The sequence below is a fragment of the Melanaphis sacchari genome, unplaced genomic scaffold, assembly GCF_002803265.2.
Source record: "Melanaphis sacchari strain LSU unplaced genomic scaffold, SCAv2.0 Contig45_pilon_pilon, whole genome shotgun sequence".
Taxonomy (NCBI): Eukaryota; Metazoa; Arthropoda; class Insecta; order Hemiptera; family Aphididae; genus Melanaphis; species Melanaphis sacchari.
This window is the reverse complement of record NW_020271303.1, coordinates 2,176,922-2,193,991: the sequence shown is the minus strand read 5'-3', so window position 1 is coordinate 2,193,991 and position 17,070 is coordinate 2,176,922. Positions and strand designations below refer to the sequence as shown.

Genomic DNA, 17,070 nt, shown 5'->3' with positions numbered 1-17,070 from the left:
TATAGTCATAATATAATAATAAATAATAATATATAAATATACATAATATTGCTCTCCAATTCACTAGTGATACTATAAATATACATTGAAATTCTAAGAAAATTATCTATACAATAATCTCGACTTAACAATAAATTATTATTGGTAAACAGTAAAAAAAAGTATATCAAATACAAGTAGAATAAAGTTATACAATATTAAACGCTACTTAATCAAAATGATATGTATTTGTTTGGTAAACATTGTTTTTTAATACAAATAGTTTTTCAGTATTGGTATATTATATTATGATATGTATAATATGGTACAGTATAATATTAATATATGATATGTATACATGGTACCTAACCTTCACGAATTACGAAACACATAGATAAGACCACGTGTCGTTAGGATTTCTGTGTGACAACAATAAAGCTTAAGACGTAATCGCGTTGGTTGTAAAATGAGAAAAATTATTTAATTATTTTTTTAATATAAGTATAGCAGTATACAACATAACAATAAACACAATTGAATTATTGATATAACTAGTAACGACCACGAAAAAGTGACACACAGATCCTTTCAACTTTTATCTCCGTGTTACAAATACAATATAAAATTGTCTCTTAACGATAAAGTAATAATATTATACTACGTTGCAAACAATGATATGTTTTAAGTTACTTAAAATGTAATATTATTAATGACTTATTAAATACACGAAAAAAGTCTATAATTGATATGATCGTTGTTTTTTTTTTTTTAGAACAATAATAATAATTGTAACAAACAAAATACATATTTAAATAATACTATAACATAACATAGTCATTCTCCTATTTATAACAATATGTAAATAAATAATTAATCAACCATTTGAAAAGAGTTACTATTGCTCATTGAAAACTGTAAATATGTAAAAGTAATAGGTAGGTAATAATAATGCACTATGATAATATTATTATACCTCGATCCCCTCATTTACTATAAGATAGATTTAACTTTGAGAATTATAATATTATATCTATTGGTAACGATCAGAGGATAATATTTGAAACATGTATATTATATATATACATATACATATTTGTTTTCTATACATTTGTACTATTTAAAACGCATTAAGGTACGCAAAGTGATTTTTTTTTTTTTCACGCTGACTGCAATCAACTCAATAAACGAGTTTTTCCATGGTTATATCGTGACTGGGAATGATAATTTTTTTTGACCATGTAACAGCTTTGACAGTCAATTAACGATACTATATAATTATAATTAACAATCTATAAATATTGCACGTCTGAAATGTACGATGGATTAATCTGTAGATCGTTTCTAGTAGTTGTGCTTTTATGACAATAATAATTTATAAAATTTAAACATAGTCCGAATAAACGGGTATAATGAAAAAACATAATATAATATGTTAAATTGATGGCTTATAGTTGTAATTGCGTTTGTGGGAAAAGTAGAATAGCAGAGAATTTAGTCGATGGTTAATCGTAAATCGATCATGAAATATAAAATAATAATTATATAAAAAATGTTAGTGTTAAAAGATTTTATAATATTTAGAATGAAAATTATTCTTAAAAAGAAACAAAAAAAAAAAAAAAAAGATAGCAAACTTATCTTGCACGTAGGTGTACGAGAGATTACTATGTTTTGATTTAGTGTTCACAATATAATTTGATATGTCGGTTGATTTTGTGTTATGCTACAGAGACCACTGAGGGTATATAAAATAAATCTAGTTTGATATGTTTCATGTTCATTACTGACTTCGGATAAATCACATCCGCGACTCATGTTGGTAGTAGAAAAACGAAGATTCATAGCAGATTTAAACGAAAGATGACGAGGAAATATTTTAGACCGCAATGTTGAAAAGATATGTCAGTCGATCGAGCACCAAGCATATTGTTTGAATTTATTTAAGTGATACGACATTGCTCGATGGGAAGAAAAATTGAATGCATAATAAACATTATATTTTAATTGTAAATATTATTTCTGTAATTTGTATTCGTGCGTTATGGTAGAATAAACAGAATTGCGCACAAAAAGTAAAAACCACATGCGCTTAAAATTATCAGTCACTTAAGTACCATATTATGATTAACTTAATATTTTATTAGTATTATAATTGTATTGTAAACGGAAAAAGTTTAGAAAAAAAATATAAACCAACGCGATTAATTTAATTTTAATTTCCGTGTTATCGTTGGTTATATGAGGAACCTACTTCAGATTAAGTGTTGTGGTTTACTTACGAGCATTTCCGAAACCAACTGATTCATCGGTCACCTTAATCGCTACAATAATAATATTATCATCGTGATATCAAAATTTTTTTGCTGAAATATTAAGATTCATCCTGTCTTGTAAATATATGGTACAGTTTTGAAGGAAAATTATTTAAGCTTGCTCGGCGTACTTCCTACCCTTCCTTTCGTTCGCTATTTCTTGCTCTCAGTATATGCAGGTAGTATGAGCATGGCAGTGTTGAAACGTTTCATTTCATGTGAAAAACAGAACAAATCGAGCAAACACTTTAAGTCTAGTACCTGAAGCGAAGCGCTCGGCACGCGATAAAGCCGCGGTCAGTACATGTCATCATGTTGTGACGTTATAGTAATATTTAAAATGTTATAAATATATAATATATAGTATCCCTGTATACAAAACTCCAAAAGAAAGAAAACATTAAGAAAAAAACGATGTTACTGTGACATACGCATTCGTCCCTTTCTTCAAAACACCACTAAAACTATTTGTTACTTCTCTGGCCACCCAAAGTCTTGTCCTAATACATCATATAGCTTCTGATTGTGTTGGCTAAAGTGTTCCCGGAGTTTGGACACGACGGCTGGCTGAATTTCCGGGTGTTTCCGACCTTTGGTTTCCTTGAGGCACTTGTCTACAGGCCCGTATCGCAAACAATAGAAACCCTTGGTCCGGTTGAAGTAGAAGTTGTCGGCGCCGATTCTGTGCTCGAGGCCCAGGAACGTTTCGATACGGTTCAGCTCGGACACGGGGTTGGTGATGAGCCGGTCGCCGTTGACCACAAACAACTGGTCTCTAGGAAACACGTCTAGCCACCGGTAAACGTGATTATGGTAAGTAGACACGGCCACTGGTCGATAGTTAGTGTTGACCGTGCCATCTGATTTCACCACCAACTGCTCGAATGACCGACTGCTACGGTTCGCCAAGGGATTGCTGTGCAATTGTGTGTAATCAGATATGGCCCTGATCACAGGATCCCTGAGGATGAGTAGCAGCTTAATGCTCGAATTCATCGCCTTGATACGTTCCGGTACCTGTGAATGATACATCAAAAGTAATAACGTTCATATATTATAATATAATATTGTATTATAAGTAGATATTCTTTACACATGGATGTATAAATCCATTGATATAGTATCAAACCTATAAAAATAATAAGTTTTTTGAAAAAAAGTTTTTTTTTAATTTCTTAATGTTTAAATTACAAACTGTTTTAGTTTTTATTTCTTTGTAATTTGTACAGTGAATTAGAGTATTTGATATTCTTCATTTAAAAAAATTTAATCTATAACTGATTAAGATAAATAAAATAAAATAATTTGTTAAATACTAAATTAGTTATTTTATTGCATACATTAGCTACTTTTTAATATACAATTTAAAAGTAGAATTTGCTTAAGAGAACAGATTTTAATTTTAAAATTTTAGGTATTTAATTCATAAATAGTGAATTAAGATAATTATGTAAAAACATAATGTTATAGTAAATATTTCAAACTAAGTCTGTACAATTTTTTTTTGTTTTCTAAACAAAAAACTACAAACATTTATCAATATTTATCGTTGGGAGTAAATAAAATATTTCATATAATATAACTTATAAATAAATATTTTTCAGCAGTTCAGTAGTTATTTTTTTATTATTATTATAGTTTCATTATTAAATGATTTGAATCGTACAACATTCGTTTCTTTGCATGTTTTGTCAAATGAGCAGGCGCCATCTTATGTTTCGTGGTTTATGAATTGAAAGTCTGGTGCAATTTATTTATAATCTACACAGTTTACTGTGCATAATATTATGAATAAATTTAAAACAAAATATTCAAATTATATGTTTTTTTTTTTTTATATAAATCAATAAGTATTTCATCGAAATTAATAAAATTTCTTTAAAATGTCATCAGTTAAAGTTATATTACAAATTATTTGTTTTAAAACTATATACTAATACTATATAATATTTTATAATTTTAAGATAATATGTATAATATTTATGTTAAAATATTTCCAGTTAATGAAAAAGTACGTTTACTGACGAGATATGAAAAAATACACATCTCATTAAGTTTTGAGACGAAAAAAAAATTAATTTTTTTGCAGTTTAAAAAACAACTGGATTAATATTTTTTTTAATTACCTACTTTCGCAACTAAAACAATTAATTTATTATTTTAATATTTATTTTTATTTTTAAACGTAGTAAATTCAAGTTACTGTAATACATACCCGTGTGGTATAAGAATATTATCTAGGGTTTACCGTAAGTTTTTTCGATATTTTAATTTTAAATCCAACGATAAACTTTTTTAAATGTATGAAAATATTCGTTTTGAGAAGATAATACATAAAAAAATAACGTTCTCTTATAATAATTTATTCATATCTTGTAGTTTTTGTTTGTTTAAAAACAGAAACGTACTTGAAAAATTCAATTTTAAAATATTGAATATTCTGTTGTTCAGTTATATTAAAACAACAAGAGCTTTATTACATTTTGAGACTTTCAAAGTATAATAAGTTAGTGTTCTAGAGATTACCACTTGATGTACTAAAAGTTGTTTCTAGGTAACAATCAGGAAGTGAATATACATATTCATGTATCTTATAAAATGCAATACTTTCCTGAAAGGATCCACTAAACGCATGTATTAAAATACCAATATCAATGATATCGTGTTACAACGTTGGCGTGAAATGCATTTTGTGATTTTTTCGATAGGTTTATAGCATAAATCTGAACAATGAAAGTAATTCCACTAAGATAAATTTCTGCGAATCTTCGTTTAATTAACAACGCGATGTTGTGGAAGAGCTATGTATTATGATGATAATAATAATAATAATAATAATAATAATAATAATAATATAATATAATATAATGCATTGCGTTTCGTAGTATCAGCTTTTCATTGTTTGTTTGTAGTTATACATTTTAGTCGAAATAATAATAATATCGTGTATGCATAATATACAGCACAAGTCTCACGAAGATTTACGATTTTGATGTGATCCGGGTAACGATATGCAAACACTCTATTAATCCACCACTTTAAATTAGTACAAATCCTCGTGGGACACTCTGTATACATATATGTACTTAAATATTGAACGGTCACATGAATAAAACTGTTACTGATAACAACAATATTATAGCGTATAATATTAATATATTTCATCAGAGACCCGAATGCTTGAAAAAATCAACCTCAATTAATATAACATTGAGCGTGATTGAAGTTATATTGTTGTATTATTACTGTAATGACCAAAAAAATGTACAGATATGAATTGTAATATTTTGTTCTCTGTTCTTAATGACCTTATGGTGCACGCGGTAAAATGTTTTATCCTCGATCGAGGCGAATACAAATGACTTATGAATACGTCATAGATAATATTGTTTAGACTGTCAGCGTTATCTCTAAGAGCGAATCAAACGACGAGTGCTTCCACTAATTATTACTGCAGTGGCATCATAAGTCATGAATATTTCAAGCCCTTGCGTGCCATAATAAACGTCGACTGTATTATTATTATTATTATTTTTATAGTTATATTAAATCGCGTTAAGCTGTTCGGTCTCAGACGACCATTATTAATAGAAACGAGACACGAAATACACCCAAAAATGAGGTATATCAAAACATTATTAGAAGTGTAATGGATGATATTGTGCTGTACGATGAATGAATATTTAACAACGATGGTATTGAACTAATGATAAAGTGTGTGGAAATATGGAAATAATGTTGGTTTATTTTATTTTTTTAACGTTTAATATTTTTATATCACTAAATCGAACGATACCTATATAATCAGTGACTATTTATAGTTCTACGTGTGAATTATGCTAGACAAAAAAAGTATGAGTAGAATATTAATTAAAAACTTCTAGTAAAACACCAAAATCTGTGCATAAAGTTACAATAGATCATATTTAACTACTACTTAGTCACAATAAGTTATATCATTATTGTATTTTTTCGATATTAAGTTTGTAAAAATGACTAAATTTAAGTTCTAGGAATAAACGGTAAATAAACATTATTATTTTTTAAATAAATTATTAAAAACTATCGATAAACAGTTTTTAAACGGAAAATCTTGTTATTTAACAGTTATACTACGTATATTTTTCTTCTACTCTAAAATATAATAATATAAAATTATGTTTTTTAAAAGCACACAGTTTACACTGATATGTAATAATAATTCAAAGAATTAAAAAATAAGAAAAAAATTAATATTATTTCACACTGCACAAGCTTAATATTATCAACAGTTTTATTATAGTTTTATACCGATATTTTTCCAAATAATCATATATCATAGTATAATATGTTATATAATTATTTTATATTCAGATATAATTCTTGTTGGACATGAAATATTATAATTATACATATGTTTTTCAACAATGAGTATTTATTATAAGGCCATCTTTGACTTTAAATTCCGCAATGTTTTTTTTTTTTTTTTAATTTTGGTAAACAATTATTGTTATCTAGTTATTAACAAAGATGCATATTTGAACATTTTTTATAGTATATTTTTTCACTCTTTTAGAAATACAAGTATAGAAAAATTGTGGTAGTCTTCAATCTTCATACTAAAAGACAGCCCTGAAATATTTTAAGTCGACAGCTAATGTATGAAATATATAGTATCAAACGAATAGTATGTATATCGTGTACTTCACGGTTTATAATAAATTTATGTTATGTGAATCGAGCGTGGGAAAAAAAAAAACGACAAAATATATATAATATAGACAAATTGTATATTGCATATTATTATATGATATAGGTTATGGTAAAACAAGCGCATGGTTCCCTTAAAATAACAATAGTAATAATAACAATAATAAAAATATACTATAATTTTATTAAATCGAAAAAGTTTTAACTTCGCTGTTGGGGACATCTCTTATAATAGTCAAGCGTCATGCAATTTATTATTATTATAATTTTCATATATTTTATTCTAACGAATTGTATTTTGATTATTATTAGCCCACCAAAAAGGGTAGTGCTCATCAAGCGTAACATTGCGTGGGCACCTATTTAAACGTATTCAAAGGGATTTAATAATAGAATGACTGTTTTTTTTTTTTTAAATTTAATTGCTTTTCCGAAAATCCGATGATGTTTTTGATATTTTGTAAGAGAAAAATATGATATTTTTTTACGATATAGAATAATAGTATGCATACCGAAATTTAATGAATTAAAACTAAGTGTATTTTATTTTATTTACTCGTTCGTTTAATGTTTTCTCCTGTCCACTAAGATTTTGGATCTGTCGTTTAGCAAGTAACGTACCTACCAGCAATTTAACTTTCGTTTGCTCGGTGTCTTTGAAAGTAAAAAATTATCCATCCTTATACATCTTGTATAAACACGAGTACAATAGAATTACTTCGCTTAGTTACGGTAGCCTGTTAGCTACGGGTGTGATAATTTATTACATTATATCATAACATATCATATTATACCTACCTACATCACAGCGAGAAATATTATTAAATTTTAACTACACCTACTCATTCAGAGTAAAAAAAAATCTTGTAAAAGTATATTTATCATAAACAAGTATAATAATATTTTTTGGCGAATCTTATAATTCATGTTTCCATACATTTTAATAAATTATGTATCACTATTGATATTAGATATGATTACATCTTTGTTTGATATTTTAAAATTAAATAAACATTTTCACGATATGATATTTTAGTAAAAATTTAAATGTAAACATTTGTATGTTATAGCTTATATGTCTGTATATCTAAATCATCCAAAGACGTGTAAGGTTGTTAATTTATTTAATAATGTATTGTTGTGCTGTGATTCAATACTAGAATTTATGTGAATATGTGTTTAACAACTAAAACGCACTAAACTAAAATTGGATCGATAAACATTTTTGTGCTCTGTCAACACGAACGTATAAAATCGTATCTCTGTCTTCTGAACTCAAAGAATTAATCGTTTTCGGTACAATAAAAAGAAATAAAAACGTAACGTACTCAAACGAATATTCTTCATAGCGATGGGTATAAAATCTCTATTGGTTGTTAATAAAATCAAATCTAATCTTGTTAATAAAATACCTTGATAAAAATATTATAATTAATTTGGGTTAATTTCTACTTCTCGTCACTCCTCAAATAAAATAAGTGAACCAAAATCCAAACGGCCAATTTTGTTAATTATATCATTGCAAATTCTGCTGAATTAAAAATTCTTATAACCTCATTGAACGTCCGTCCGCGATATTTGCGAACTGTGATATAAAACAATTCTATCATCCTTCAATTGCTTTTATTGGCGATATTGACTAATCGTTATCACTTGATATGTCTATCAAACTAAAAACTTATAAAATATACTTATATGTATTATGTATGTATAATTAATGTACTCTGAAAACAAATCGAAATATTAAGTTTCGCAACTAATCTGTGCAGCATTGTTAGCCAAAACGTGGCTATCATCATTCTCTGCAGACTGTATATACTTTTAAATGGATTTGGTCGTGATTTGTACCGTAACCGTTGTCCTTATTGCCACCACTAAAATCGCAGTCAAACAGATGGAATATTTACGTTTCTAAAATATTTTTATTTTTTTAAATACTCTTTTAATCAATACGCGGGTTTCGACAGCTGTCGATCACATCCAATACTTATCCGGCTGCGATATTGTACCTAAATAAAACGCTTTAACGATTTACGTTTTACAGAACTTATTAAAAAAAAAAAAAAAAAATAAACTAGAGAAATACTAGAATGAATATTATGATGAATAAATTATGTTGTAATATTAAAATAAAATAAAAAATAATAATATTTACTGATAAAAAGTATTTTACATTGGAATATTTGTCTTCTATATTTACTTATTTCATATAGATAGTGCATAAAAGTGATATGGCTTTATCGTTAATTGTTTATATAATTTATTTTTGAAAAACGCCTCCCTCAAAAAATCAATAGTTTACTTAATGTCGACCACATTTAGTCTTCATTTGTGGAGAAGAGTCGACGTCGCGGTCGTTTAAACCACTGGTCATTTCGTTATTAATTCAGCCACCCGCTGAATGCTACTTGTCAGGAAAAAATCCGCATGCAAAAATTATCTTTTTCTCGTGCAACGATAAAACAAGTCGAGCAAAGAAGAACATACACTTACTCTTGGATCGCGCATATTTTATTATCAAGCTATTTAATAATATATAGCCTTCGAAGAAAATCCCAAGAGATTACCAACGAGATTTGCTACCGTAAGCGGTTAGGTATCTTAACGAATTTTCCCCACGTTCGTAATGGGTATCACGTACCCAACATGCTCTTCAATACTGGTGGTGTGCCAATAATTTTTTTTTAGGAAAATAACTATTGTTATTTTTTTTTTTTTTTTGCTCAGCGTTTATTCATTGTGTAGTCGCGATCATCGAAAACTAATAAAGTACATACCGTAACCTGCAGTAGTAAATTTATTTATCAAACTCCGCCAATACGTGGTACGTCTTAATATATGATGGAATACTAAAATAATATTAAAATAATGCCAGATAATATTAGAGGTATTATACGTATTGTCCACTAGAATCTTTGACAAGATAATTCGGAAAAATTATGGAAATCCATTCTTAACCATCGATGTTGTTAAAGTTGTGAGTCACAAACGTGCCAAGACGAGTTAATTACTTGAACGAGTAGACGAATAATAAATATTACGATCAAACTACACGAAAACACAAATGTCCATAACGCACGTTTATGTTAATTAAGTATAAATACCTAAATGTAGGTATATACATTATTTCAGTGTAATCATTTGTCGACAAACTTCAAAGAAGCTCGTTTATTTCGTAACTGCGTATTATATCAGTATACAGTAAACTAAGTAAGTATACATTAAATGTTTTTACAGTTTGACTGGTACGAATTTTATACATTTTTCACATTATTTTACGAAATTTTATTTTATTTATGCGTAGTTACAAGACCATGAAATACTAAGAATAATAATAATAACTTATAGTGCTTATCAAGAACACGGTTCTTTTTAAAAGTTCAAACAATATTAATATTGTTTTTATACGAATAAGAAGAAACTTTCGGTGCGATTCATTAATTTACATAGAAATGGCCAATATTATACGCAAGTCTTGGATAGAACTGTAAAATTATAACTTCTCAATATCCGTATCTCGATTGAAATTTACTTTACGCATAATTTTTAACTTATCAAAAACATTGCTCTAATTAAGTACAATACTATAATCTTACGTTTTCTTCGCATGTAAAAAAATAAAAATATTGATACAATCTAAACATTATTATATTTTATTTGAAGTTATATCAAAAAAAAAAAAAAAACTTGAAAAAAGTTTAAGATTATAAAAAAACAGAGAAACGTCTATAAAAAAAAATTTAAACCAATAAATTGTGCATCGTATCTGCATTTAAATACATTAAAATATGAAATTTTAATCTTGATTTCACATGAATGTAAAATTTGTAATTAATATAAATAAATAAATAACTTTATTATAAATTTGCTTCGGGCTTTTGAAGAATGAAGTGAATAATATACTATGTAAAATATATGCATTGTTGTTATCTATAATTTATCTGTTTGTGGAAGAATTAACCATGAATGATATCAACAAATATTTAAAAAATTTACTAAATATTTTCATGACAAAATATTTTTTTTATTAGACTATACCTAAGTAATTATGGTGCACTATGAATGTTAAAAAAAAATATTGTTTTTTTTTTAATGTTTGAATGTTTGATAAATTATTGTAGAAAAATTTACAAGTTCTGGTAATTACAAATTATGAATAAAAAATAATAATTAATACCTATATTATTATAAATATTTAGTAATATTTTCTGTATGAAATGTTGGCAACCCGGCGGTTTGAATAGGCAATTTAGGGGCAGTTGTGTCTCACAGGTAATAGAAGAATATTTTGTCATGGTATAATAAATTTCTATTAGATATATTGGTTACTGTTAATTTTTCAGATGAAAAACAAAAATATTTTAATAATACAATAAAAGCTGGCTAAAGGGTAGAATAGATAGATTAAATAGTTATTATATTTCTATGCTTTTTTTTTATTTAAAAACAAACAGTTATATAATTTCAAGTTAAATTTAATATTATACTAAAAGGAGTTCTTACCTATTATGCTAATATTTTTCGATAATTATCAATATATCTAAAACAATAGTTACTTTAAAAATGTATAAAATACAGATTAAAAAATAACTCGATAATAATGTATAAACCACATATATTTTTAAATATTTTTGTTATGTATTTTCAACAAAATATTGCTCCTATCAAATATCATGTATTTCTTTTCAGATTTTTTATTATGTCATCTATTACAGAACTGAGCAACACCCTTAAATGAAACAATAAATAAGTTAAATGAAGAGGTCTTTTCCGTGATATATTAGTTAGGTATATTAATATATAAATAATAATAATCTAAATTTTGTTTTTATTAGATAAATAGGTCACGGGGGCACTGTCCTTTTAGTTTTTTTTTTTTTAATTTTCTAAAATAATTGCTGATAAGAGTTGTGTGTTAAGATTCTTGTAACAAATAGTTAGTAAGTGAAGTTTTTATATAATATAACTCATTAATAATTCAGTGATAGTGAATATTTTGAAATCTGTTTAAATAATATTATTTAAAACGTAGAATGGAGAAATTTAAATAATGCAAAATACTTAAGTTTAAAATACTTGGATTATTCAGGTGTTGAAAATGCTAACTGTACCACATATTTGGTTGCCACGTAGGTGTAAATGGGTCTTAGTAGTAAATAATACAGCAATAATTGTTTGCGATTTTGCGTGTCATTGTTGCATAAGGAATATTTTATTATTATTGTATGGCTCCTATTTTAGTTTGTGTAGTGTCGAAACAAGTACTATAACTTAAAATGATGTCATTATATTGTATAGAATGTAAAATAAAGTGTTTTTCAAAAATCAAAGAATAAAAATACATCGATACTACTTTTAAAATTAATATTCTTACAATATTTGTATTACAAATTTAGGTCAGAATATAATTAAAATAAACCTACACCACTTCAGTTATTTATGTACATAATGTATAATATATTTTATGTATAACTACATAATATTTCTTTGAAGTAAATGGGGTGTCAACATACATTAACGTTATTTAGTAATAAAATGTTGAAAAGTAAATTTTGTATAATTTTCATATATAGCCTCATTTGCATACTATACATCGATAACACTCAATGCATAATACGTTTGCGTGTATTGAATTATATGTTTGTTGTGTATATAGTTTTAATGACAATAATAAATAAGGTGAACGCATATACTATTCCGACCAAGAGAAGCTCTTGTATTTCCATAATGTAGTTTTAAATATGACTTCAGTGGATCAATTGATTCAAAAATAAATTTATATTCTACTCTTAGGATAAAAGCTTTTGAAAACATACCAATTTAATATTTCAGTGGTGTTCAATGAGTAATTTTAAATTTAAAAAAAAAAAAAAAAAAAAAAACGAGAAATCATCAAAGAAACTGTGTGCATTATATCCAAATGTGAATACACGATAAACAAAACGTAGTAATCACCAACCCTAACTACATAGCAATGTCGACACACTTTCTGGACATAATTAGCACCTAATAACACAAGCGGAAATCATTCGGTAACTAATGTTACGCACGGAGGCGTATAAATAATCAAACGTCGGCGTGCAGGGATAGCTTTGCTACATCACGAACGCGCAACTATTACAACGTCCGACATTTCCGAGCATTTATACAGCGCGGAGATTCGTGCGATACTAAAATTTAATAGCGCTGTTACTAGATAATAATGATCCGAATAAACTACATTACGCGTGTTGGAATCAGAGGCGATGTCACGACGAGGCCAAGTTAATGTATGAACATTAACGATAATAACATCGTACAATACTGCAAAGACGAGATTATACAGGAACAACATCGAACAATGACAAAAAATTTACGGCGAGTCAAAATAAATGAAAAATTCAATTAAAACTGCATGACAGTCTCCTACAACAGTCACGGGGTCAGACGACGTAATCGTAACTGGGTCACAAGAATTCATCGAGCATTACGATGTTATCACTTTAAATGCGACCCGCGATCAATTTATTATCATTTCGAACTTTCAGTACACAAATAGCACATTAAATATTGAATCTATGTCCACATTATATGACCCGTCTATAGGTGCTTAACGTGATGCGGAGGGAAACTTCAAAAATTTGTATAATAACTTCCAAGACGACAAAAAAAAAAAAAAATATTTAAATAAACAAATAAAATTATTATGTTAGACGAGCGTACTACACGTAAAACGTAATATTGGAATGATTTTTGTATTATTATTATTAAAAAAAGAACTATTATTGTGAAATTGTATTGATATATAAATAATATCAACTGCGGCCATCACATCCCAGAAATAAAACCATTTTATTTTATTAATGGTATTCAAAACAATAAATTAAAAAGTTAAACATATTTTTGCATCATTAAAAATATTATATTTGATCATTATTAACTGTCATATTTTATGTTATGTATTATTGTTCAATGTACAATAGGTAATATTTATTACTAACGATGGGAGGGTTTTTAATGTGAATACTATTTTTGCCTATTAAAATGTCAGTATTGTTTAAAAATAATAATAAGCCCCCCTCCCCAAAATCTAACTAGTATTCCGTCTATAGAAATACAACAATACTATATTATAAAGTACGTTGAATAATTGAAAACCTAAATCTATAATGTAAAATATTTACTTCTTAAAAAACTGTTATCACACAAAATCTTTACAATTTAATACAAATATTTAAAAAAAAAAATAAAACACTTTATAATAATTGAATACGATATTATATACGATAAAAAATAATTAGATTTTACAGTTTTGTTCTAATAGGCATTAAGAAGTACACCTATGAAACTAAAGTAATGTGATACATATTGTACCATATCCCGGTACATATCATTACATTATTTTATACTTGGAAGCAAGCCTGGATTAAGGATCAATTGGGTCCCAAGACACCATAAACTTAGATGGCCCCTTTCAGTTTTAACTTCAAAAAATTCTATCATTACATTTTAAAAACTATAAATTATTATGATTTTGTTAGCATAAAAAAAATATAAATATGTGTAAGGCTATATAAATTATGTAATAATTAATTATACACATATTATATATATATTAATATATAATTGTAAAAAAGAATAATAATATAAATTTTTTCTCTGGTTTTCTTTTGCAAATTGTTGAATAGTTTCATTGAAATCGATCAATAATTGCAAAATATCATTTTCTGAATAAAATATCATAAATGATGTTAAATTTTTCTTAGTCTAGCTTGTTCTATATTCATTTTTTATTTTTGTTAATTTGGAAATGCTTTTTTTGGCCGAACAATTTTTTTTATTATATATGAGCACCTCATGCGAATAGATTAAGAATACCTAATATAAATTATTGCCACTTATACACTATCAATTATTAGAATACAAATTTAGTAATTTTTCGTTATATAAATTAAGAACATTTTTATTTTATAATTATTAATTATCTTCTGTACCCACTGGAATAATTTTTTTTAAACTTTTTTAAACACATTAAAATACATATTTATATTTGAGATAAAGATAGGTCCCCAAAATCAGTGGCCCCGGGACCCTGCCTCCTGGCCCTCCATTCATCCGAGCTTGCTCGGAAGACATCTGTTTTTGAAATTTTTTCATCGATATTGCATGCACTGCAAGGTACACGAGTACAACTATAAATATTTGCCAAGAAACTTCAAAAAAATATCATTAAATAATAAGAAATTAACATACATTTTTACGATCAATTTTAAAACTTGCTTAGGTTATAAATGAAACCCAAGACGGCGCGATTATTTTATTAACATGTTATGATATTATTTTTTTTCTTAAGGTTTTTATACGAAAATCCTTCATCAAAAATTATAGTATCAAATAGTGTTTCTTTCACAATAATGATCACATGGTGATTACGCATTTCATTTCATTTACCAATGTACATTGCATACAAACGGTTGATAAATTATTTTTTTTTTTTTACTCATTAAGTTTTGCAAATACAAGGATATGTATAATAACTTTAAATATATTATAGTTTTAATACTATGGTGTTCATAAAATATGTACGATAATTCGTACTATGAATTTCTCAATGGACTTTCTAAAATAAATTATATCTTTAATATAAGAATTTTAGAAAATCTATCGTTTGTTAATAATTATATAATTTTTAATTGAGCATAGAATATACATTTTTTCTTTACAAAATTACAGATAATAAAAAAGTTCTAAATGTTAAATGTATATTGTAATTTTATATAACATGCTTGAACACAAAAATTGACTAAATTAGTATACTTTTTAATTTAATTATTTAACAAAAACTGACAAAGTAAATACATTAAATTTATAATTAAGTTAAAATTACACTTAATTTTTTTACTTGTAATATTTTTAAAATTATCAAATATCAATTATAGTTTGTAATTGGATGTCAATACCACAATTCTATTACGAAGCTCAAAATTTCAAGATATAAATAGTTAAGTCTATATTTTTTATTATAATTTATAATTAATTATTAGACTGAAGTTAATTCAATTTTTATTTCAAAAGGTATAAAATATTTTACCAAATTTAAGTTGCATTATAATATTATATACTTCGAAAAATTATATGAACTTTCGAAGTTGCTTATCAAGTAAGAACAAATTATGTTAACTTGTTATCACCAAGAAAAACATTAATACTAGTAAGTTAGATAAAATTAATAGAAAACCAGTTTAGATAAAAAAAAAATTTAAAAAGTAGAACTATTAATTTATTAATAAATAATATTTATAAATTTTATGAGTTAATATTTTTTAAACTTAACATTTAATATTTTAAAAATAAAAATACAGTTTTTATTTTTAGATAACTACTTATAAAAAATAATTTAATTATTGTATGTTAAAATAAATGTCATTATGTTAATTCCAAAATGGTTTTCTTTTTGTAAGATTTTCATACATTTCAAAAAAAAAAAAAAAATAAATAAATAGAAAACTAAATTAAAGGACTTCAAAGTGGTTTTGATAAATCAAAACCTTTTGTTCAGCACTTTCCATTGACAACACACTTGAAAACATCTATTTTTAATTAAGTTTTCCGTGTATATCTCTTATAGTTAACGGTGGTGGTTGTGGGGTAGTGGTATATAGTACACTGTATCTAATTAAAAATTTCAGTTCTTCTATGCAAACACATTCTAGAATTATAACATGCCGACTTTTCCACACAAGACTTTTGTAACAAATTAAAGAATTAACACGTTTCTTTCTTGTTTGTCTTATACTTGATAACAATTTCCTCGCACTACTACACTAAATCTTGTATATCTTAGGGCTATAAAATTAATTAAATCAATTATTTTAAAATGTTTCACTTATCGCGCTAACAAAAAGATATAAGTACTATAATTTTATGTCCAACAAAAATAACTAATGTTTCTGTAGTTTACCTGATAACAACAATACATTTGACGTAACATTATAAATAACTTAAAGTAAACTACACGAATTGGCGTTTACTTTGCTGATACATAATATGTTTATATATTATTTATATAATACAATACCTTTTGGGTACAAAAAAAAAAAAAAAAAAATCC

At 26.1% G+C, this 17,070-nt stretch overlaps 1 protein-coding gene across 1 annotated transcript in view; it reads right to left on the bottom strand.

Moving 5' to 3' along the window:
- Window positions 1–1,064: 1,064 nt before the first annotated feature.
- Window positions 1,065–17,070, bottom strand: part of LOC112598187 (heparan sulfate glucosamine 3-O-sulfotransferase 5-like) — a 33,418-nt gene continuing 17,412 nt past the window's right edge. The window contains exon 4 of the mRNA XM_025344580.1: window positions 1,065–3,308. Coding sequence (XP_025200365.1) covers window positions 2,763–3,308 — 546 coding nt within the window. The 3' untranslated portion in view covers window positions 1,065–2,762. The remainder of the gene's footprint in view (window positions 3,309–17,070) is intronic.